This window comes from Podarcis melisellensis, assembly GCF_964234715.1.
Source record: "Podarcis melisellensis genome assembly, chromosome: 3".
Lineage (NCBI taxonomy): Eukaryota > Metazoa > Chordata > Lepidosauria > Squamata > Lacertidae > Podarcis > Podarcis melisellensis.
The window spans coordinates 29,440,147-29,463,613 of NC_138530.1; the positions used below are offsets into that span (position 1 = coordinate 29,440,147).

The following is a 23,467-nucleotide window of genomic DNA, read 5'->3' on the forward strand; positions in this document are numbered from 1 at the left end:
CTTTTTTACTCCTTCCAGCTGAGTGTGCTGCCTTTCCGACATGCTTAGCTTTCGTTCACTTATTCTTAAACTATTGAACAACAATAATTTTGTTAATATATTTCATAGGCAGTGTCCTGGTTCTTTGTTGTTCTACTTTTGCATCTAGCATTTAACCTCTTGTCTTCAGCGAAAACAAAATATGGCCAATTTCTAACTGGTTCTAGAGAAGTGGGTGGTTTTACTTCTGCAAATTTCATCTGTAGAGCCAAACTTTGACTCGGATTTCCATTAAATTGTGACGTAGATAAGAAATAACATTTGCCTGTTTTTAAATGTTCTTTACTGTTTGTGCTAAGGCAATTTGTTATCAACTTTTTATCTTGCAGTTAAATTATTTGAAGTTATTGAAACAGAGAAAACATTATACTTAGTTATGGAATATGCCAGTGGAGGTAAGCAAACATTCCATTCTACTTTTATGGGCTGATTTGAAATGTAGGAATTTGAAGATGGAAGTGGGGCTGGCATAACACCTCAGAGCTGTGATATACTTTTGGTATCTATTGCATGACACTCTGCTGCATAAGTGCCATAGTTTCCATAGGACATAGTTATCTCTTTCGTTGATGTAGGCTGCTTTATAGTCTGTGCCCTTGAAAAGGACAGCCTAGTTCTCACCTACAGCAGATGAGTTGGTAGGTCTTTGACTGGACTAAAATACTTCAGAGTGCATCTGGAGACTTACACGACCCCCCCCCCAAAAAAAAAACCACCAGAAAGTATTCCTAGCATGTAATGCAGAAGAGTTCCAGCCTAACCTACTCCCTGACATGTTGGATTTCTATGTATAGGAAAGTTTTTCATTGAGGAATATTTCAGCATGTGACTTATTTTCTGCAGTGTGAAGGAGTATAGTCCACACAGGTTTACTGCCTAATTTTCTGTTGTGTGAGAAGTCAGCATGCATAAGCAGCACATCAGCTCAGTTTAATAATAATAATAATAATTAATAATTTTTATTTATAAATAAAATAAAGTTTAAATAAAGCAGTTAAGCTTAAAAGGTTTTGTGTCAAAGTTTGGTGCTGATAGAAAAGAAACTCTTCCAAGGAGCCCATATTCTGAAGTTCGAGTGGTAGAAGTTCTGCTAAGAATGAATTCTTCAAGCTCATGAAAGATGAGGCTGATATCCTACACTGGATGAGAAACTGAGTTATTAATCTGCACACAGTTTGGATTGTGTTTCTCCAATAATCAGAGTTTTGGATGAGGAGCACTTTGTTTATTTATTTGTGGGTGGTCAGTCTAGTTAAAATAGTTCCTGTTCATCTTTAAAGTCACAGTTATCCTTGTCCCATAGCTTATATGTCAGTTTTGCCAGTTCTGCATAGTCCATCAATTTTTCTTGCCATGATTCTCTAGTTGGGGTTTCTTCAGTCTTCCATCCTTGTGCTATTAGAACTCTCACGGCTGTTGTCGCATACATGAAGGTGTTTTTCAGCTTTTTTGGCAGATCTTTCCCTACAATCCCTAACAAAAATGTTTCAGGCTTTTTAGCAAATGTTAAATGGAACATTTTCTTCAATTCGTTGTATATCATTTCCCAATTTTTTAAAATTACATTACATTCCCACCACATATGATAAAATGTCCCCTCCTTTTTCTTACACTTCCAATATATATTTGAACTAGTTTTGTACATTTTCCCTAACTGCATTGATGTCGTGTACCATCTGTACATCATCTTCATGTAATTCTCCTTCAATAGGGAACAATCTGTAAATTTTAAATCAGTTTTCCATAATTTTTCCCAATCTTCCACCATAATGTTGTGACCTACATCTTGTGCCCATTTAATCATAACTGATTTTACCTCTTCATCTTTCGTCTCCCATTCTAATAGTATGCTGTATGCGGCCTTCAGTAATTTCACTTTCCCTTCAATCACTTCCGTTTGAAACCTAGATCTTGTATAACTGAATCCTTTATTGCTGTCTTCTTTATGTGTTTCATATAGTTGTCGATAATGCAACCAACTCTGAAAGTGGTCTTTGATCTCATCGTAATCTCTTAATTTCCATTTTCCATCATGGTCCTTTAATAAATCAACATATGTGAGCCATTTTCCTTTCTTTCCAAGTGGTTTGAGCAATAATGCTTCATGTGGTGAAAGCCACCATGGGGTCTTTTGTTCCAATAAGTCTTTCTATCTCTCCCATACTCTCATTAGTGATTTCCTGATTATATGGTTGTAAAAACTTCTATTAGTTCCCATATCTTTTTAACCGGTTCCATAGAGCTGTTAGTTACATTAAGCAATATAGAGTACAATTTAGAAACTAATCCTTTTTCTCCTCTATCCATTGTGTCTAATAAATTTTCAAATTGTGTTAAAGGTTTCAGAGCTTGTGTTTTTACATGTTCTTTTATAATAAAACTATGAATCTGATTAAAATAAATCCAGTTTGTGTTAAGATTTGACCAGTTTAATTTTCTTTGGTTATTGTACTGCTTATCGATAAGAACCTATGTGCCTGGCCTTTCCTTCCAACAAGGAATAATCTAAATACTATTTTTATGAGTTGCTTAAGATATTTCTTGAACACATCTCAGGAAACAGATCCATGTCCATAAATTTGGTGTTGTTGGGAAGCCTAAAGCTTCACTTATAGTTTCAGTGGTAGTATAAGTCAGAAAGCAGCTTGGGAGGGTGCGGGGAAGCCGAAGGGGGAAAGCCGTCTTGCATTAGTCAGAGTCCTTGTGCTGGCTTCTGCTGAAGGAACGAGTTAGTTGACTGACAAGCACTTTGATTTGTCACCAGGGAAACCTGTGCAATATAATTCTGTTCCATTCTGCTTTAGGAGAAGTGTTTGACTACTTGGTGGCACATGGAAGAATGAAAGAGAAAGAGGCACGTGCAAAATTTAGACAGGTAAGAAAAAAGGTCTTATAAAGTGAACCTGAAATGCTGGCTTCAATAAAAGATACGTTTTAGTGTTGTGAACTAAGCGCAGGAAATGTAGATCCCATTCACACTAGGTATTAAGTGTGAAATGGCTGACTTGGTTTGCTCATATTTTCACTAGGCATAATCTCTTATTATCCAACAGTGGCCCTCTAATATTTTCCGTGCTTCTTTCATCTATTTGGGGACATCAAAAAAATCATTTTTTTTTACAAAGGAACAGAACAGGAACACAGTGCCTACAGATGTAGATCACTTTAGTACAGCTCTTTTATCTTTTTGCAGATGCCTGCTCTTTGACATGTACAGGGATGCTGCAGTCTTGCATCAACCCTCCGGACTTCTGTACTTTTCTGTGGAATTTTGCTTAGGGAACTTACAGCCATAAATGATTTGGGTCTTCTCTCCCCATAATTCTTCTTTACCAAATTTTCAAAAACATTAAGTCATAAAAAAGAGCTTGATGGTAGGAAGGCTAGGACAAGTTGAAATTGCTTTAAGGAAGGTTGCAGTCATAGAATTATAGAGTCCAACCCTTTCTAATGCAGGAATCCTGCCCACAGCCATCCCTGACTACCAACCTTTTGGTTAACAACTAGACCCAACTCCCTCAACCGTTCCTCGTCAGGCTTGTTTTACAGATCTTTTATCAACTTGGTCACCCTCCTCAGCACACAGTTATGTGGGAGTAAGACCCTGAGCAAATATGAAGTAGTCTTGAAGGAGAAGGGAGGCAGACCAAGTCAGTCACAACACTGGCCATTAGAGATATAACCAACCATGAGGGACAGACAAAGTTACAGTATATTGTAAAGGCTATATGGGGATAGGAAGGGGAATGCTACTGAAAATTAGACCGGGTCACTGATGGAGATACTTCTACTAGCACACCACTGATTATCAAGAGCATGGCTAGGCAAACTAAGGCCCGGAGGCCGGATCCGTACCAATCGCCTTCTAAATCTGGCCCGCAGACGGTCCGGGAATAAGCGTGTTTTTACATGAGTAGAATGTGTTCTTTTGTTAAAAATGCATCTCTGGGTTATTTGTGGGGCATAGGAATTCATTCATTCCCCCCCCCCATAGTCCGGCCCCGCACAAGGTCTGAGGGACAGTGGACCGGCCCCCTGCTGAAAATGTTTGCTAACCCCTGATCAAGAGAGACTGACTAGCACCAAGTCCTCTGCTCTTCCTAGAACAAAGGACAGTTTGGCTGGGAGGAGAGAGGAAAAAGACAGCAACAGAAGCAGCACAACTTGCAATGTAGAAAAATGACAAGGAAGGATATTCAGCCACTGGCAGGAAAGAATTGAGCCTCCAAGAAGTAGAACAAGGAAGATCTGTATCTCTGGTGCAGGGTGCGAATGGTGCTGTGGTCTGAACCACTAAGCCTCTTGGGCTTGCCAATCAGAAGGTTGGCAGTTCAAATCCATGCAACGGGGTGAGCTCCTGCTGTGCTGTCACAACTTCCGCCAACCTAGCAGTTTGAAAGCATACCAGTACAAGTAGATAAATAGGTACCGCTGCGGCAGGAAGGTAAATGGCGTTTCCGTGCGCACTGGCATTCGTGCGCCAGTAGTGGTTTAGTCATGTGGACAAACGCCAGCTCCCTCTGCCTGAAGCGAGATGAGTGCTGCACCCCATAGTCATCTGGACTTAATTGTCCAGGGGCCCTTTACCTTACCTATCACTGGTGCCTTATTCTGCCTTCCTCCATCTGCTTTATTCATTTTAATTATTTTGTGCGGGTGCATACCTAAAAATATGCGGGTATGCGGGTGCATTCAAAAATAAAAATTAAATACTTAAATAATTAGTCTCTTCTCTTTTCCCTACCTTCTACAGTTCTCCCTTTGCCATGTGGATGGTTTAAATGGGGAAATAATACTGTTTTATGTGCTGTATGGAACCAATCTTCAAAGTCCACTTTATTGTGCAACAGCAGCACTTCAGTGGTGTTAAAGAGCTCTAGTGCGGAAAGGCGCATTGCTTTAGTTCCTAAGTATTTAAAGTATTAGAGCATGCTTTAGGAATATTTTCAGTGGGTTGGATCCAAAGGTCATTCTTTTGACTTTCAGGCAAGTTTGATTGTATTGCAAGTTTTTTTCAGATCTTTGAAAACAAAATGCCTTTTAATGCTTGTGTGTGTGCCATAATTTTCTCTTGGGGAACCTGGGCAACTTGTTCAGCACCAAGGAGAGCATTCAGAAGCACATAATAAGTTCGAAGACTGCAGCAACGCAGTATATTTTGTTAATATCGCTGACAGTAAATAGGAATCTTAAAAATGTGATTAAGTTGGACTTTTGTTGTCGTAAACAAAAGACTCCTTCATTTTGATTGACATATTCACCCCAGTCCACTTGCTTGCAAAATTTAGGGGAGTACTTGCAGAACTGTTCTAGCACAAGGCAGTTGCCCCCCCCAAAAAAATTAACTAATAATGGCTTTCAGGGTTTTGACTTTTTGCGTAGTTACCACTGTGTGGAAAGTAAGCTTGCGCTCAAGGGCTGACAAAGGAATAAATGTTTCATGTATTCTGACCCGATGCCATTTTTCCAATATATTTTCTGGATCTGGTAGGGGCTATTGTGGTGTAGCGATGAAGAGGCTGAACCACTATGAAGCACGGATTTGCTGGCTGGAATCTTTCCTTTGCATATAACTCATTTGGTGGCTTTAGGCAAGCCATTCTTTCTCCATGTCAGTGTTCCACTTGCAATAAGGGACAATAGTGTAGCAACCTCATAGGATTCCTGCAGCGGTTACAAGAAGATAATAGAAGTGTAGGGTTTGATCTGCTTCACTATATAAATGTTAAGCATTCTTCTTGGAGTCGTTCTTAAATGTTCGCTTATTAACCAGATTTCTTATTTCAGATTGTGTCTGCTGTGCAGTACTGTCATCAAAAGTGCATCGTTCATCGTGATCTCAAGGTATGCTCCTTTTCCCATCCTTTAAGAACTCAAACTGCACGGAAGCAGAACAATTTATGTGCTCTTTCTGCCCACTTTGTAAGTTTGTAAAATATATAATAAATAGCTGCTTAGTCTCTCCCCATGTTTGTCAGGCATGTAAGTCATGAGTCCTTTCTTCCCCTGAAGAAAAGTGGGACTCACTGCCCAAATCTTCCTAGTCTCCAGTCCAGGGAAACTTTAATCCCACCCTGTTATGATTCAGTGCAGTCATCATGCTGCCTCTTCTGACTGCCTAGGAGATTGGGAATGCTGCCTTGCAGCTTTATGCTGTTCCCTTCTCTTATTCTAAGCCATAACAATTCCTTTAGAGCAGGCCTGGCCAAACTTGGCCCTTCAGCTGTTTTGGGACTACAATTCCCTTCATCCCTGACCACTGGTCCTGTTAGCTAGGGATGATGGGAGTTGTAGTGCCAAAACAGATGGAGGGCCAAGTTTGGCCATGCCTGCTTTAGAATTACCATGCAGTCCTTCCCTCTGGATATAAGTCCCCACCTCCCTTTAAATTTTAGAGCTAATTTTCACTAGTATTACATTTGCACACGTTTTTGCTAACCATGTCAGCAAATCTGATTCTACTCATGATTGTGGATAATGGTTTGCAGCTATAAAATAGAAGCTCCATTGAGAGCCCTATCTTGATGACCAAGCGTGTGTGCATGTGAAGGCACATCTGTATGTGTTTCTTTGTAAAAAGTTCAGCAATGAAGAGTCTTCTGCTTTTTAACTCTCCACAATCTTTATTTCCAATTCGAAAACCACTGTCTTGGCTGTTTTCATCTCTCATTGTACCATCATAGAGCATCTGGCTTCTTGGCCCTCTGTTCTGCTATATCTCCCCTTCTTCAGTTTATCCCAGAAAGTCACTGCCAAATTCATTTTTCTCTTCCCTCAAAGTGAACCTTAAGTACAGGTTCTGTGTCGTGCTCAGCTTCTGCTTCAAGCTCTCAGTGCTTTGAAAGCTGCTCATCACTCTGCCTTTGACTATAGGCCCATCTATGTGATCCTTTAGAGATAGAAGTCACTGTGAGTTATCCTGAGCGCAAATGCTTTTAATGATTAAGGAACAGTGAGATTTCACTGAAAAAGCGTTAAGTGAGAAAATCTGAATCTAGAGGAGTGCACATTCTTAACATTGAAGAAGCAAACCATTGGAGCCGACAGCAATCTTAAGGTATAATTGTTAAAGAAGACGGTATCAGACCTGATTCATTTTATGGAGTCAGCTGGAGTCAGCTGGCTAAGGGGCAGGAAAGAGGGAAAGACAAAAGAAAAACCTGGTTCTGTTTTATATAGGAATCACTATATGAGTTTTCATTTGTTTTGCCTGTGTCTTTTTAATTCCTAAACAGTCCAGTCATTATTTTATTTTCTCTTTTAGATTTTTCCATTCTCCAAAGATCCAGGGCAACATTATCTCTGTAGCTGTTTAGATTACAATCCTATACACACGTATATGGGAGTGAGGCTCATTAAGCTCAATGAAACTTATTTTGAGCAGACATGCATAGGATTGCACTGTGTCTGATATGTGTACACATGTCCCATTGATGGCAGGAGGTGTACTGTTGGCTAAATCATACAAAATCTATACAAGATTTTAAAAATTCCTGCCCTCGTCTCATCATGACAGGATATATATTAGACCCCATCTTATATACAATTGCCGTTCCAGAACATTCTGCATTCTCAGTACTGGTGATTGCCTGTTATGTTGTAACATATAGCAAAACACAAAGCTCTGTAGAATGACTAGTTCTTCTCATAATGAAGTTATGGCGAACTGTTATGTTGATACTTACCTTTAAAATTCTATTTTCATTTTTTTCAGGCAGAAAACCTTCTTCTCGATGGAGATATGAACATTAAAATTGCAGATTTTGGTTTTAGCAATGAATTTACTATAGGCAACAAACTGGACACTTTTTGTGGAAGCCCCCCATATGCTGCCCCTGAACTTTTCCAAGGAAAGAAATATGATGGGCCAGAAGTGGATGTCTGGAGTCTCGGAGTCATTCTTTACACTCTAGTCAGTGGATCGTTGCCATTTGATGGTCAGAATTTAAAGGTACAGCTGAGATTTGAAATGGCTAAGTCTAGTCTTCAATTTTTCTGTCTCAATAGTAGATGTTCTTCTTTGTCTGGTTTTTCTAAAGGAACTGAGAGAACGGGTATTACGGGGGAAGTACCGGATACCATTCTATATGTCCACAGACTGTGAAAATCTACTGAAAAAACTACTTGTATTGAATCCAATCAAGAGAGGGAGCTTGGAAGTAAGTATTGTGATCTTCCCCCATTCCCCTCTCTTTTGTATTTCATTGGAATTACTCAAAACCTATAAGGAATAGACTATCCCCACATTTCTCCAAATATGTTACCACAGGCTGCTTCACTGTTTTGGTTTTTTTTAGTATCTTTTTTCTTGGTAAAATGGCTTTTTTATGGATCCTAGTACGTTGTTAAATTAAAGCCTTTATTTATTTTTTAAAAAAACTCCCCATTGAAAGCTGTTTTTTTCTGGAGGAAATAAATACAAGTCGGTGTATATCATGTGTGATGATTAAACATGTAAGGTTTCATCCTGAGCTTATGGGACGTAGCCAGTTTTTGCAAATACCACCAATTTAAATGCAGGTTGGTTAGTTAGTTCTACCAATTGACAGTCTTCTGTGTGGGAATTTTGTAACGTGCAGTAGACTTGTCAGGTGAGGTTCACTAAATTCATCGGATGACCCTGGATTCTAGAGAGATGTGGCGGAGAGTGGGAGAGAGAGAAGAATTTCTGTCTATCCACTGTCTCCATATATTATTTCACAATCCTAAATACCTCTGTCGTGTCCCCTCTTCCCTACCTTTTTGTAAACTAAAGAGCCCCAAATGTGAAAACTTTTCCACACGAGAGTTGCTCCAGTCCTTTGGTCAGCAGTATGGCTGTAGTCAACGTGTGAAAAAAGAAGCTTTTTGATAACCAAAACTGATGCTTCTGATTGGGCAGATTTTTTTTTTTTAATTAACTCATTTTAATGCAAGAACTTAGGAAAGCTATAGGTAGCATGCACCTTCTTAGAATATCAATTTCCCCTCGTAGAAGAGAATGCCTCTTCCAATATGGAGCCTGCTAGAAAAGTGTGTGCATTATCTTTTTTAAAAAGCTGTTTTCTGTAGTAATCCTTTTTACAGATGAAAATTTGGGAGGTTCCGATTAACTACAAATTTGTGTAATTGTTTGACTAAGATTTCTCTGATCCGGTGAAAGCTCTCATAATATACTTAGGCTTAGAATTTCAGTAACGTGACATAATAATGGTCCAACAAAATGAACAGCATATGATTAAGTAGCTAAATTCGGGATTGGAGCAAAGCACAAATAACAAAGATCATGTTAAACTGCCTGAAATGTGAATTATAAAATATTCCCAGATATTTATTGTTATGAATACAAAGATACAATATCCTGTTTAGTGTCTCAAACTATGAAATGCTGGTGTTTTTTATGTAGCCATGTAGTTGTATCACTCCTTTCCACAAAAAAATGAAATGAATGCTAAGTTAATTGTGCTTCTGCTGAAAACAGTGTACTTGTCCATTGTACTAATTTAACAGATAAAGTTAATGCACTTAGTGTAAGAAAGGTTAATTGTTCTTCAAAAACCAATGATTCATAAGTAATCTTGTTTTTATAGTAAAAACAGCTGAGTTTTAAAAGAAGCAGTTTCCATATGAGTACCTGGTTCCCATTTGCTATGATAGTTGATGAGCTGCATTTGAGAAAAAAATATTTTGGTTATGTATTAATTCCAGCAAGTTGAAGCAGCCAGTCACCTAGGCCTCTGGGCTTTGCATCCATGGAAGATTTACTGCTTGTTAATGCCCAATAAAAGTACAGCAGATGATAAAATGGCTTGAGAAGTACAATGTGTATTAGTCATCGGTTGACCTTTCTTTCATCTTCATAGGTTTGCGTTTGCAGCTGAAGATGGTGTTCCACCAAATTAATCTCATATAATCACTTTCTGACATAGATCACTTGAGCACAAGCTGGGAGATATACCCCTGATCAGCTGTGACTCTGTACTGAATAATTCTGTGTCTGGTAGCTTGCCAGTGGAATGTGGGTATGAGTAATTTCTGCTTCACTGATGTGTAGCAGTCATTGTTAGGCTCCTGTCTATATAGGATGGTGTAATTAGGATCACAGGAGGTCAGCTCAAGGATGTTAATATTCACTTAACAAACTTCAAAATGGTTGAGTCCAAAGGATACTGCTGACTAAAAATGTAATACTAATGTTCAGGTCTCTGTAGTTTTGCTGCATTTTGTAACAGCCTAGCACAGGCACAAAACTTGACAGAAGAACAGTGCACAGAATCTGAGAATGCCAGATTTAAGGGTGTTCAAATTTCAACAAGTTTCTTACTTCTATAGGTTTAAATTGTGTAGCCAGTGTGTGGTGAGATCTCAGTGCACTATGCTGACTTTTCACCAGTATTTATAAATAGGTTGTGTTCATTTTCATGTTTAAATAGTGTTTTCTACTGATAATCCTCCTAGATACAGTTTTGGGAACTTGGCCCTGTTATGTCCAGTAATGCTGTGTTAGTTCCCTCCTGCCCGGGTTAATACTGTCTCACTATTAACAGCCTTAAAAGAATTTTATGTTGCTGGTTCAAAAATGGGTTCTTGCCAGGACATTGTGTTCAAAGCAGAGTGCATGAATGCTATAGAAGAGAGGGACTGTCTCTGTCTTCCTGTGAAACACAGGGCAATTGTCTTGGGGGGTAAAAGGCCATTGCAGAATCACTGTTCAGTAATTGTGTGAAGTGCTGTGTTATATATGGGCATTGTGTCAGATAAACGATTCTATCTGAGCCTTTGTCTGATCTTCTTAAGATGTGATTTTGACTGGCATCTGCTCATCTAGAATAGCACTAGAATGTTAAGTTTCGTGTCCGAATGAAATTTAATACATTTAGTTATGGGCTTTATCAGTGTTTTGATGTTTGCACAGTGCAACTATTTAGGACCATTTTGTAGCAATATGCAGTTTCTGCAGTATGTCTTTCACTAGCAACCTTTGCCAAACTAAAGTTGAAGAGACAGCACTGTATGCTTAATTCATATGTTGCCTAATGAGCATTAAGTTACCATGCACTTCATATGCATTTTACTTTATACATTTTAAGAGGAGAATTAAAATACTCCTGAGGGATTTTTGAGAGCATAATATTTGAAAAGATTTCACACTTTGCTTTCAGTTAGGTCTGAATTCTTCAGCTGTGCACTTTTTCAGATGGAGTTTGGAATACTGCTACATATGTGGTCAGACAGAACATGGGTTCATTATATTTAAATTGTCCAGATGTCATTCTTCTTTAAAAAGGCAAAAAATATGACTGGCTTCCTTGTGTTCCAAAACTCAAAACTGTATTCTAATAGCAAAGGGTGAAATCCTTTTGATCTGTCTGATTTGTACTCCAATGTAAGAGGAGAAGTTAGTTTCTCTGGTTCCTCCTGCAGTAGTATCCATGCTGTTTTGGAGGGTCTCTCAACCCTCTTGAACAGGGGACCACAGAGGAAAGGGGAAACTGGAAAAGATCAATTCCTTTTCTTAAGCTTTGAAACTCGCTCCCAAATGAAGTTGTTGTTGTTTAGTTGTTTAGGCGTGTACGACTCTTCGTGACCCCATGGACCAGAGCACGCCAGGCACTCCTGTCTTCCACTTCCTCCCGCAGTTTGGTCAAACTCATGCTGGTAGCTTCGAGAACACTATCCAACCATCTCGTCCTCTGTCGTCCCCTTCTCCTTGTGCCCTCCATCTTTCCCAACGTCAGGGTCTTCCCAAATGAAGTAGTGATGGCCAAAAACTTTGATGGCTTTAAAATAGGATCTGACAAATTTGTGGCTATCTTGTCCATCCAGTCTGAGAGGCAGCATGCCTTTGAATACTGGTTGCTGGGAAGAGCGTGCTTACACTCTGGCCTTGGTTGCGGGCTACTCAGAATAATCCCATTTTGCCACTGTGAGAACAGGATACTGTACCCTTGGCCTGTTCCAGCAGGCTGTTCTTATGCTGTCTTGTTTAACCACCACTGGATTAAAAGCCATTCCAGAAGTAGAACAGCAGCATTCAAAGAATAAGATAAGCATTGAATTTCACCCATAATCTTGAACATGAAGTTTGATAAGGGCACCCTTTTTTGCTGTTGTAGAGAATCTTTTACGTACATTGAATTTTCAATCATGCTTCCTCAGAAACTTGAGCAAGGAAAGCATATGTTTTAAAGTACTCAAGCATTGCAAGCTGATGCCTTCTGTGCGACCCACTAAAACAAAATCCTGAAGCATAGACATTAGCCAAAAGCAGGAGAACAAAAAGTGCTTCAGTGCTTCAAAGGGAAATTGGTCATGGGGGAGCGAGTGTGTGCACTCAAAGGTCACAGTCTGCAAAACCTCTGAACAGCTCATCCGTAAGGTGTCGCAGCACTTCTGCTTTTTGCTTGGGTATGAAAGAACAATGGCTTGTTGTAAAAATCCTTTCAAAATAGGAGCTGTCTCCTGAGAAGTGAAGCAGTTCCCAAAATAAGTCTTTCTTTCCTGTAGCCGAAATATCAGCAGCTTTCACTCATTCATTTGAATGTGAAGGAAAGGTAAATTGCAGGGGACAATTCTCCTTTAAGGAAAATTAAGCTGTTATATATGTTTGGTCCTTTTATGGATTCAGCATGAAAGCCCAAAAACATACGTTTATTATTAATTCAACATTTGTAGATACAGATAGAAGCTAATAAAGTAGTTCAACGTACTTTAGATGGTAGTTTGTCTTCCATATTGTTAATATTTTTATGGATAATTTTAAAATATATTTTCAGTTGAGAGAATGGACAACCTAAAATAGTCTGTAGGCTGCAAAAATGGTACTATTGACTTGTTTGTGGTGAATTAATCATGAGTATAGAAAGCTGTTTTGTTCCAAGTCACACTGGGTCCATCTCATTCAGAACTGGCTACTTTCTGTGTAAAGATGCTGGAGAATGAACTGGGGATCTTCTGCTTGCAAAGCATCCACACTATCACTGAACTACTGGCCTTCCCCAAATTTATTTCTGTTCATAATACATGGCTAACACTAACCCGCGGACCTGAGTTGTTCTTTGTTTTGTGCATTGGGGTTGAAGGGTCCAATTTAATTTTGGCAGTAGACGTCATATGCCTTCAACCAAATTTGGATGGCACTCCAACTGTGGCTATTCTTGGAAAACAAGATTTGGCCATGGTTATCTGTGCTCTCCCATCATCCAGATTGAAGTACTATAATGCGTTTTTAAGAGGGCCTTTCTAAAGACTGTTTGGAAACGTCGTTACTTCAGAACCCAGGGACAGATTTGTACTGATAGTAGGGAAAATGTTTTTTCAGTATTCCAAGATCTTAACCCGGCTACCATTTTATTTCTAGGCACATTTTCAAGTGCTTTAACCTATAAAATTCTAAACCACTTAGGGTCAGGAGAACTTTCCCCATGTTTTGTTTTATTTGCAAAATTTAAAGATCACCCTTCATCACATTATACTGATCCAAAAGCAGTTTCCAACATGTTAACAAAATATACAGACAACCATGGGAATATACGTTCATTAAAAATAATCGTTAAAAAAAATGAACAGTAAAATACAGCAGTGCAAGAAAATAAAAAACTCAACAAGTGGAAATCGCTGATTTACCCCAAATGCCTGGGAAAATAAGAAAATGTTCACTTGACAGCACAAACGCTGCAGAGCTTCCACCATCTGTGCTTACTAGCAGGGAAGTGAGAAGTTCCTTCCTCTCACCAGCTGATCACAGGGTATAGATAGGGTGGTTGGTATGGAAGAATGTGCTTCAACAAGTAACTGGGTCCTGTATTATCCTGTCCAAGTATTAAAATCTTCTGCAGGGTTGCTGCTCAAGAGTAAGATGGGTGAGATGGGAAGCATCAAAGTATAGAGCCTTCTTGTTAATAGGGCCTCCTTTATGTAATTCCCTGTCCATTTGTCCAGCACCCATTTTTATTTAACCAGCAGTTGAAGATGTCTTTTGCACACTGATTGGTCCCCACTGATCATTTTTCACTTATGCTTCAAAGCAGTTTTTATATTTTAAAGAAATAAACATGCCAATTTCCCCACTAAGTGGGTATTGATTTGGGAGTCGATTTAAAAAGACAACAACCCAATGATTCAGTTTTGCTCTGTTTTCTAGCAAATAATGAAGGACCGATGGATGAATGTTGGTCATGAAGAGGAAGAATTAAAGCCATACACTGAGCCTGAACCAGATTTTAATGACACCAAAAGAATAGGTAAGAATAGGTTACCCCAATTGTTCTAATCTATAGCTGTATTGTATTCTCCCTAGTCCCCTAGTCCAGTTCTTCATCTCTTTTGCTGTGTGCTGCAGATTCATGGTTAACAGTAGGGAAAAATGCTTGTTAATGTTTTGCTAATTCTGTGGATTAGTTTGCCATGTACCCAAGGTTTTTTTATATAGTGAATGTTGAACAGTTCCGATATATCTTCCTGAATTAGCCAGTTTACCTGTTTTTTTCACTGCCACATCATTAGTTCCAGTTCACATGCTATGGTATGGAGGATCAACAACATCCAGGAAGCTCATAGTCTTATCCTCCTCTTCCTCTCACTTCCAGTAGGAAACAATGGTTTGCATTTGCCCTCCTAACCAGAATTGGGGATAAAACACACTTTATAATAATTTGCAGTCACGGTTTGGTGGGTTATTTAATCCATTGGTAATGAGAAACTATGTTTGGTGCTAAAAAGAAAATGAATTGAACCTGAATCTGCTAGCCCATATCACATTCCTAATTATCTGGACCATTCTTGGAGGATTGGAATGTTATATGTAATCCAATCCCTCTCCCCTAAATCTTTTATTTCCTATCTTATGTAGATCTCAATTCTGTATAGTGGTACCTTGGTTCTCGAACTTAATCCGTTCCAGGACTCCATTCGACTCCCGAAACCATTCGAAATCCAAGGCGTGGCTTCCAATTGCCTGCAGGAGCTTCCTGCACTCAAGCGGAAGCCGCGTTGGACGTTCGGCTTCCAAAAAACATTGACAAACTGGAACACTTACTTTGCGGTGTTTGGGAGCTGGTTTGTTCGGCAACTAAGCAGTTCAAGAACCAAGGTTTGACTGTATATGTTTAGGGTAGAGACTCTGTTGTCATTACATAAATGTTAACTAGTAGAGTGTAATGGAACATGGCAAGCATTGTGAAACTGGTCTGTCGGGTGAATTTGTATATTTTAGAGAAAACTTGTGAACAGTATTCTAGGTTCCTACTTTATTCTACTGTGATTACTTAAGTAGAAGTTTTGTGGATAAAAAAATAATCAGAAGTTGTCTAATGACACGTTTTAAATATGTCTTTTCAATAATAAAATTGAGCTGTCTTTTTTTTGATAGATATAATGGTCACTATGGGTTTTGCAAGAGATGAAATTCACGACTCTTTAGTAAACCAAAAATATGACGAAGTCATGGCTACTTATCTGCTCCTAGGCAGAAAACCACCTGAGGTAATTTATAGTTGCTTATATTTATTTATCTGCTAGTTTTGAAGTTGTTTTCTATAGGGATTGAACACAGTGCTGAGACATGCTTATTGGCAAGCCTTTGTACTCTTTGGGTTGCTGAGTCTATGGAGTTTATGCATCAATCATTTTTGCTGGCATGGACTCATAAGCATGCATTTCACGTATGTGTGGGGTCCCTGGAACGTGATCCCCACATACGTTGAAAGTCACCTGAACTAAGAAAAGTGGGGGGGGGGGGCAGGTAGGGCCCACCACTGATTCTTCCATGCCTGTGGCAGTGGTCAGCAGGGACTGGTAGAGCAAGGTTGATCCAAGACATTGGGCACACAGACAAACATGACTCCACTGTGTTACTTATGCTGGTGCCTCTCCCACTGTATGCATGCCAACATAGGGCCAGTGTAGAAGCCCCTGTGCTCTGGGCTGGCATCATCTTTGTGCTGTTACAGATGCCAGCTAAATACATTTCCGTTTTGACAAGCCTACCCAGACACATGAACAAGTTGTGTATATCCATTTGTATATTTTGCTGAGTTAATCTATATGTTTGCAGCAATTCTGTATGCCTATAAAAATGAGCCAAACAGTTAATTATACAACCAAATAAACCAGCAAAGCCATTCCATCCAAAAACAAATAATTGTTTTGCTTTGGAATTCTTTGATTAAGTGGTTCATAAATCCTACTAAACGTTAGTAATAATAATTGAAGTGGGGAGCATGATTAAGATGGTAGTGACAGCATTTGTCTGCGGTGCTGGTTTTGTCGCTTGTCTTCCTGTTCCAATCTGTGCTTTCTCCCCACCCACCCCTACACTCCATCTCTGCCAGTGAGCTTGAGGTTCCACCAAACACTTGGGTGTGGCCTGCCACGGTGGCATAGATTGACAACCTGTGAATTACAGCAACAATTGTCAACTGGGTCGAATCTTTCACAAATGTCAGTGAATTCTGGGACTGGTTATATCTGTATGATGCATAAATAAGGATTTTTATTTTAATAATAATAATAATAATAATTGTATACCACCCTATACCTGTAGATTTCAGGGGGGTTCTCGACATAAAATCATGATAAGTGATTGTGTATCCTTACATCTGTTAGCATGTAGTTTGAGGAAATGTAGCTGCATCTTTCTTTCCCTTGATGCTTTTTCCCCTCCTTCTGTTACGAAAAAGTAACAGAGGAGGATGCCATAAAAAGTGGAAGGAGAGGCTGCCTCTCTGGCATTTACCCACTTAAAATTCTTCTGTCCATAATGAGGAAAGTGTCTTCTTCCTCTCTGCCAACTGCATTCCTGCTGCTAATGGCAAGCTCTGGGTTTGCTTTTCAGTGTAAAAAAGGAAAACGGAAAAAAGGATTGGTGCCAAAGTGACTGCAGAGAGTGCCCAGTCTGCATCCCTGTGATAGCAAATGTTGTATTGAGTTTTGTGACATTGGAAATAACTCTTGTCTCAAAAATAGAGATGCAAATGGCTTTGCTTTCTAAATTGTCACTTATCCTTGTAGTTTGAGGGGAGCGAGTCCCTGTCCAGCAGTAACCTGAGTCAAAGATCTCGACCCAGCAGTGACCACAACAACAGTTCTATGCAATCTCCTGCTCACCTGAAGGTCCAGCGGAGCATATCAGCCAATCAGAAGCAACGTCGCTTCAGTGAACATGGTGGGGATGGCATTCAACCAAGTAAAGTAGCAAAATACAATTTTACGCTGTGTGCCATGTTTTCTGGGCTTAGCAGTGCCACCTCTTTGTGCATTAGTTGTGCGCTGCTTCATATCACACCATGGTGCTTTTATCATGTGGTCCTTCCATGGTAAATATAGTTTGGGTTAGTTGACAGATGTGTTAATTATCATTTGCATTTATTCTGGTGTCTGTAGCTATTTTAACTGTTTGCATAATGGAAACTGCTCTGTATTTGTCATCATTGCTTTGAATCTAAAACGTGCGCTTGGATATCTGCAGTGCAGTAATTTTTTCAAGAAAGGTTAATTAGAAGATATGGATGGGTTTATTTCCATAGCCATATGCCTGAATAAAATTGCAAACCATTGTCCACAGCCCAGAAGACTGGTTCCCTGTGGGCAACTTGAGGCTTTCCTGCTTTTTGTATGGAAAGCAAACAATCTCTTAATCCTTTGTGCTTTTCGGTAATGGAGATGACTATTTGCTTCTGATATTCTGGGTTGTGACTTATGTACTGCAGTCTCAACAACACTGGACAAAAAAATAATTCTGATTTGCTTTAAACGATGGAGACAGTGTCCCAGTATAGAGAACCATGAATGATGTAGGGAGCCAGAAACTGGTGAACTTGGGAGCAGGTGAACTGGGAGCAGCCAGAAACCCCTTCTCTCTTCACTTACCTTCCATAGCTGACTGATGCTAAAAGGAATTCCTTAGTGAAGTGTATCACACACCGATCATCTGCCCAGTGGAAGGAGAAATGTTTGAATGGAATCCGGGCATCCTCTGCTTTAGCAGCTAAGACTTCCCAGCCATGTCATAACCTTTGGTTTGCACCAATGCCAGAACCAGCAACACCTTGCAATCTGAGTGAAGGTGCAAATGTGTGTCTTTTGTTTAAGGAAAGGCTGAGCTATGGAACTCTTTGCCACAAGGAAAACCGTGTGGCAGATAATTTAGCAATTTCTGAAAATGGGTTAGATATGATTAGAAAGTGATGTCATTCATTGCCAGCTGGTTATGCAAAACTCTGCCTCCATCTGCCTTGATTTTGCAACTGTATTTGATGGTAATGATTCCACTTTCGCTGGGAAATTGGTTGGTTGTAATTGACAAATTATTGTATTATGGATCCACAAATGAGGTGGCAGCCCACTGTATCATTGAAGGCTTCTGAACAGAAGCCAGTTGAGTAACCTTAAAGTATGCCTCTGTGTTGTTTTCAATGTGGATGGCATATTAGCAAATTAACGGGGAACAAATAGTAAATATTAAGCTTAAAGGTGTGTGAAATTATGCAATGAAGGCACTGATGACTCATTTGTGTTCAGGCATATTCTTTGCACAATATCTCAGTTTCGTAAAGTAGCACCAGCATCTTATTTGAATTAGTTCCTTGGATGTTATTTTTAGTACCAGCGCAGACTGATTGAAGGTGATACAGAGAGCACCATCTCATTGATGTTACCTTTGTTTGACAGTTGGCCCATCGATTCCTCCTGCTGTCTCGTATTCAAAAAGAGCTCAGGCAAACAGTGTGGAGAGTGAACACAAAGAGGAATGGGACAAAGATGTGTCACGTAAACTGAGCAGCACTACAGTGGGGTCCAAAGGTGAAATGGCCGCAAGTCCACTGGTGGGCCCTGAAAGGAAAAAAGCGACTACTATTCCAAGTGTAAGAAAGATCTTTGCTCACTGACGGGGTCAAATGTTTTCTGTACCACGATAACAGTTGTTGCTATTGCATTAACTACATGATTCTCTTCTGCAAATGGATTAAATGCTGGCATACACTAATAGAAATGGGCTCAGAAATCCAGTCCAGCATTTAAATACTTTTTTAAAAAACAGGAGTGGGGGTGAATAGTTGAGTGTGACAGTTGGCTCCTGGGTTGCTGAAGGAAGGAACTTGCAGGTAATGTTGCATCCTGGCATTTTTCAGCTGGAGTGCCCTGTGCGTTGTTCCTTCACTGTGCTCATTGCCTCTCACTGCCCTGGTTGCTTCACTCTCTGAACTCATTGTCACCGCTGCAAGCCTGCTTCTTCATTTTTTTTAAAAAAAACACCCACTTATATAAAGAAACAGCAGCTTAACTGTTTAATATGTGAATGTTTGACTATCGAAATTGGTGTTCTTCCCTGTGAGGAAAGTTGATCCAAGGCAATTGGGAAATAATACTACAAGCTGTTTGCCAGGGGCTATACAAATTTGCATTTCCCTTCAGGACACTATATTAATTGTAGCTGCTAGTTCGGCTCTGAAAGTTCCCAATGCTTGAAAACCTGTTCTTCTCAAATAATACCTAAGCATTTGAGTCTGTAACAGGGATCTCTTCTCTTGGCCTTGCTCACATACGCTTGACTCAGTATCACTAGATGATATTGCTCTTGTGCATAGTTCTCTATGGTCAGGGAAATAGGATGGATGAGAACAGAAACAATCTCACAGTTCATACACTCTGTTAAGCAGCCTCTTTGTAGTAGAGGTGAGAAAACAAGAATGGCTCTTGCTACCACCACAGTTACAGTGCATTGTGTGTGATACAGTTGTATGCATAGATGATGCACAGCTTCCTCCCACCCCCCCTTTTTAAAATGAGGGAGAGAACTGTGCAAGTTGTCTGTGCAAAAAGTCACATTGCACACTACATTGTAGGCATGGTAGAAGTGCTTCCTCTTTCACACTTGCCCATCTGTTTATATAAGTCAGGCACAGGCAAACTCGGCCCTCGAGATGTTTTGGGACTACAACTCCCATGATCCCTAGCTAACAGGACCAGTGGTCAGGGGTGATGGGAGTTGTAGTCACAAAACATCTGGAGGGCCGAGTTTGCCTATGCCTGATCTAAGTTCATGGACCAGGTTTGTGCTTTGTGGCTTAAGATCACAGTTCAAAGTGCACCTTGATTATTTTTAGAAGGCAATACCAGCTCAAAAGCACCAAGATGCTCTCCAGATTCCCATGAACTGAAAATGCACTTTGAGGATTTTGCACAAGACCATTTTAAAAGGAGAATATCTGGGTTGCTTATACTTTCTTGTTTTGTCTCCACCCCTGCCCCCCCACCCCGAGAGAGCTGTTAAAGGTGTGGGGGGGGGGAAGTACTACTTTTCATTTAAAATGCTGTTTTAACAAATCTTCAAACTGTTTTTGAATTAACGGGGCAGTAGAATAGCAATTTCAGGACTCATCTGTGTGTGACAGCTGCTATGTTTTCTTCTTCAGAAAAATGGATTGTGTCTCTAGCCTATTGTTTGCTAAAATAGTGGCACATCAGAATATTCTATGTTTTTATATTGTGTCTATTAGAACAGAAAATAAAGCAACATTTTTACCCGTCAACGTAAATTAGAAAATGCATGGCTAAATAACATGGGATGCCCAAAGAATGTATACATACGCTAATGTGCTATATATTTAGCCATTCTTACTCTGTCATGTATTTTTAATAATAATTGTATTTCCCTGTCTTTTCTAGAATAATGTGTTTTCTGGGACTGGCATGACACGAAGAAATACTTATGTCTGTGAACGCTCTACAGATCGCTATTCTGCCATTCAGAATGGGAAAGACAACAGGTACTGAAGCTGTTTTATGTGAAAATTAAGATTTCATGTTGCTCTGGTACTTAAAGGAACATTTCATGTACACGTTTAACATAATTTCATAAGCCTCGGAAACAGAAACTCAGCCTAAGCAGGCCTTGCAGCTAGAGAGGGAAAAGGAAGCCCCCAGAGTTTAGGGTATCGCTGACCAGCCTATAACAGTCTTCTGCTATTAAATGACTTCAGAAAAAGTTGGATATGTTTAGACTTGGGCAGGCATCTATCTTGTTTAGGCTGCTGTGTTCTGGTCCCTGACCTGGATTGGCCAGAATGATAAGATGTCAAGCGAAATCCAGTAGAGTTGTAGCCTGTTTCATTCTTCCCTGAGTGTCAGCTGTCATTGTGCCCCTTTCTCCTGCCTCAGGCAAAACTGAATGAATTTTATTATTTCGGTCACAGACCAGTTCCAGCTCACATACAATATCAAGGAAGTCATAAAGCACAATAGGGATACATTTGAATTTGCAATTAGGTATAACAGGGACAATACAGATATCGCTACAGTTAAAAAATATATAAATTAAAGCTTAGTCACTAACATATAACCTAAAATTATCATTTAAAACCTTAATCATTATGATGGCACAGCTTGATCCCTAAGTTTTATGGCAATTGCACGGAACTCAGGCAAAACTGTTTCTGAGGTTTTTAGACTTGTTAATTTTGCACATACCTAAAAATCTACATTGGTATCATGAAGGAGATGCTGGGAAGCAGCAACGAGAAAAATGATTGAATACTGAATACTAATTCCATTTGACCGTATTGTCCCTCTTGTTAAATAGTTGCTTTCTGTGCTCTTCCCAAGTTGATTATATTTGTATTGAAATACATGCTGTGGCTTGTTCTTCTCTCTGCACTTTGAAATTACTAGAGGATTCATTTAAAGTGCTACCAGTAGCCTTTTAATCGGATACAATGGTAGAGATAATTCATCAAGACTAGCTATGCAGATGAGTACAAAACAGGATCAGGAAAGCCAGTTGCAGTTGCTTTTCTTTATTTATGCAAATTGATAGGACTTGGTGAGAGATTAATTACTTTTTATTGAGGCATTCTGTGCTATTTTGATGAGTGGCCAAAAGTTCAAAATTCTTTTGCTGCCACCTATTTTCCCTTGAATATCGATAAATACTATTCATTTCTATTTTCTTCTGCATTTGTTCCCAGCAAGTACAGAAAGGGTAGCACCAATGAGCAAATTCCTTTCATATGTTTTAATTTGGGTTAGGAATCCTAAAAGTGTCTGTCCGTTACCTGAATGGAGCCAAGGAAAAGCAATCTTAAGACATTTTTCAGGAGAAGCTGTTGTTGACCATGTCTTGGCTAAATCAGTTTCTTCTTAAGTATCCAACAGTAGTTCAAAGGTTCCACATGCAACTACTTTACTAGACCATTTTATCTCAAGATATTCCTTTTCCTGCTTTCGTTTTTATGATGAAAGCCTAACAGAAATGTCTGCAAGCAGTACCTCCTCTACTGGCTCCGCTGTCTCTTCGGCAATATCAGCACGACCTCGACACCAGAAGTCCATGTCTGCCTCTGGCCACCCTATAAAAGTTACACTCCCAACTATCAAAGATGGCACTGAAGCTTATCGACCAAGGTATTTTTCAATATGTAGCATTTGTGTGGTACTTTGCATGGTCAGATGTTCTACAAATGTGCGTAACATAGGTGTTTAGGCACAACATCAGTAGTGCTAGGCTCTGCCAATCTACTGTATATTGTGATACTGAAGCCTTTAGCATCAATCAGTTGAGCTTATGTGATGGTGTTGGAATATTCACAAACATTCTGACTGCTTTGGTGAACGAAACTATGATCGTTCTAGCTCACCAGAAGCCAGCATTTTGCCCTCCCCACCTCGTGTGGACTGCTACTCATGTTCCTTGACAAATGATCATGCCTGACTTAGGTCGATATGAGTTGTAGCCTACAACATCTGGCTGTCGGTGTGGGCGAAGGGCAAATTGACAGTTTGTCTGGGGTTGATGGTTCATAGTTGCCCAAGAGACAGGAGTAACTTTCTAAAATCAGACTGAAAAATGGCCCTGTGAGGCAGGTAAGTGAAGAAGCAGGAAGTCAGAGGCAAGGCAGCTGAAGTAAGGATGCAAAGGAGCCCTTGAGAAACAAGAAGCTAAGGAATGGGTAGGCGAAAGAAAGGTGCTTGTTGCATTTTGTCTCATCCTTTCTGCGAGGAGCTCAGGAGACCCCCACTCCCTGTTTTAGGACAACAGCAATACATTGAGTTCTTTCCACATTTTATCCTTCCAACGGTCCCTTGAGATAGATCAAGCTGTGAGATAGTGACCGGTCCTAGATCCTCAAAGGCTGAGTGGGAACTTGAACTTGGGTCTCCCAAGTCTTTGTCTAAGCTCTAACCCAGGCTTCCTCAAACTCAGCCCTCCAGATTTTTTGAGACTACAATTCCCATCATCCCTGACCACTGGTCCTGCTAGCTAGGGACCATGGGAGTTGTAGGCCAAAAACATATGGAGGGGCAAGTTTGAGGAAGCCTGCTCTAACCACTGAATAAGACTTTGGAAGTAGGAATTGTATTTTCTAGTTCTAGCCCCAAATCCTATCCCTCTCATGCATATAAAACCAACAGTGTGTGTGTGTGTGTGTGTGTGTGTGTGTGTGTGTGTGTT

At 39.8% G+C, this 23,467-nt stretch overlaps 1 protein-coding gene across 6 annotated transcripts in view; it reads left to right on the forward strand.

Moving 5' to 3' along the window:
• The window catches only part of MARK1 (microtubule affinity regulating kinase 1), a 70,037-nt gene that overhangs the window by 37,336 nt on the left and 9,234 nt on the right, over nucleotides 1–23,467 (forward strand). For 3 of the 6 annotated variants that reach the window (XM_081903908.1, XM_081903906.1, XM_081903909.1), the window contains 11 exons: nucleotides 369–434; nucleotides 2,844–2,914; nucleotides 5,827–5,883; nucleotides 7,754–7,990; nucleotides 8,079–8,198; nucleotides 14,162–14,261; nucleotides 15,389–15,501; nucleotides 17,029–17,203; nucleotides 18,688–18,881; nucleotides 20,686–20,786; nucleotides 22,258–22,419. In XM_081903908.1, the coding sequence (XP_081760034.1) occupies nucleotides 369–434; nucleotides 2,844–2,914; nucleotides 5,827–5,883; nucleotides 7,754–7,990; nucleotides 8,079–8,198; nucleotides 14,162–14,261; nucleotides 15,389–15,501; nucleotides 17,029–17,203; nucleotides 18,688–18,881; nucleotides 20,686–20,786; nucleotides 22,258–22,419 (1,396 nt within the window). Of the gene's footprint in view, nucleotides 1–368; nucleotides 436–2,843; nucleotides 2,915–5,826; nucleotides 5,884–7,753; nucleotides 7,991–8,078; nucleotides 8,199–14,161; nucleotides 14,262–15,388; nucleotides 15,502–17,028; nucleotides 17,204–18,687; nucleotides 18,882–20,685; nucleotides 20,787–22,257; nucleotides 22,420–23,467 lie in introns of those variants that run through there. The other 3 variants (XM_081903910.1, XM_081903907.1, XR_014166240.1) reach the window with 2 other exon arrangements.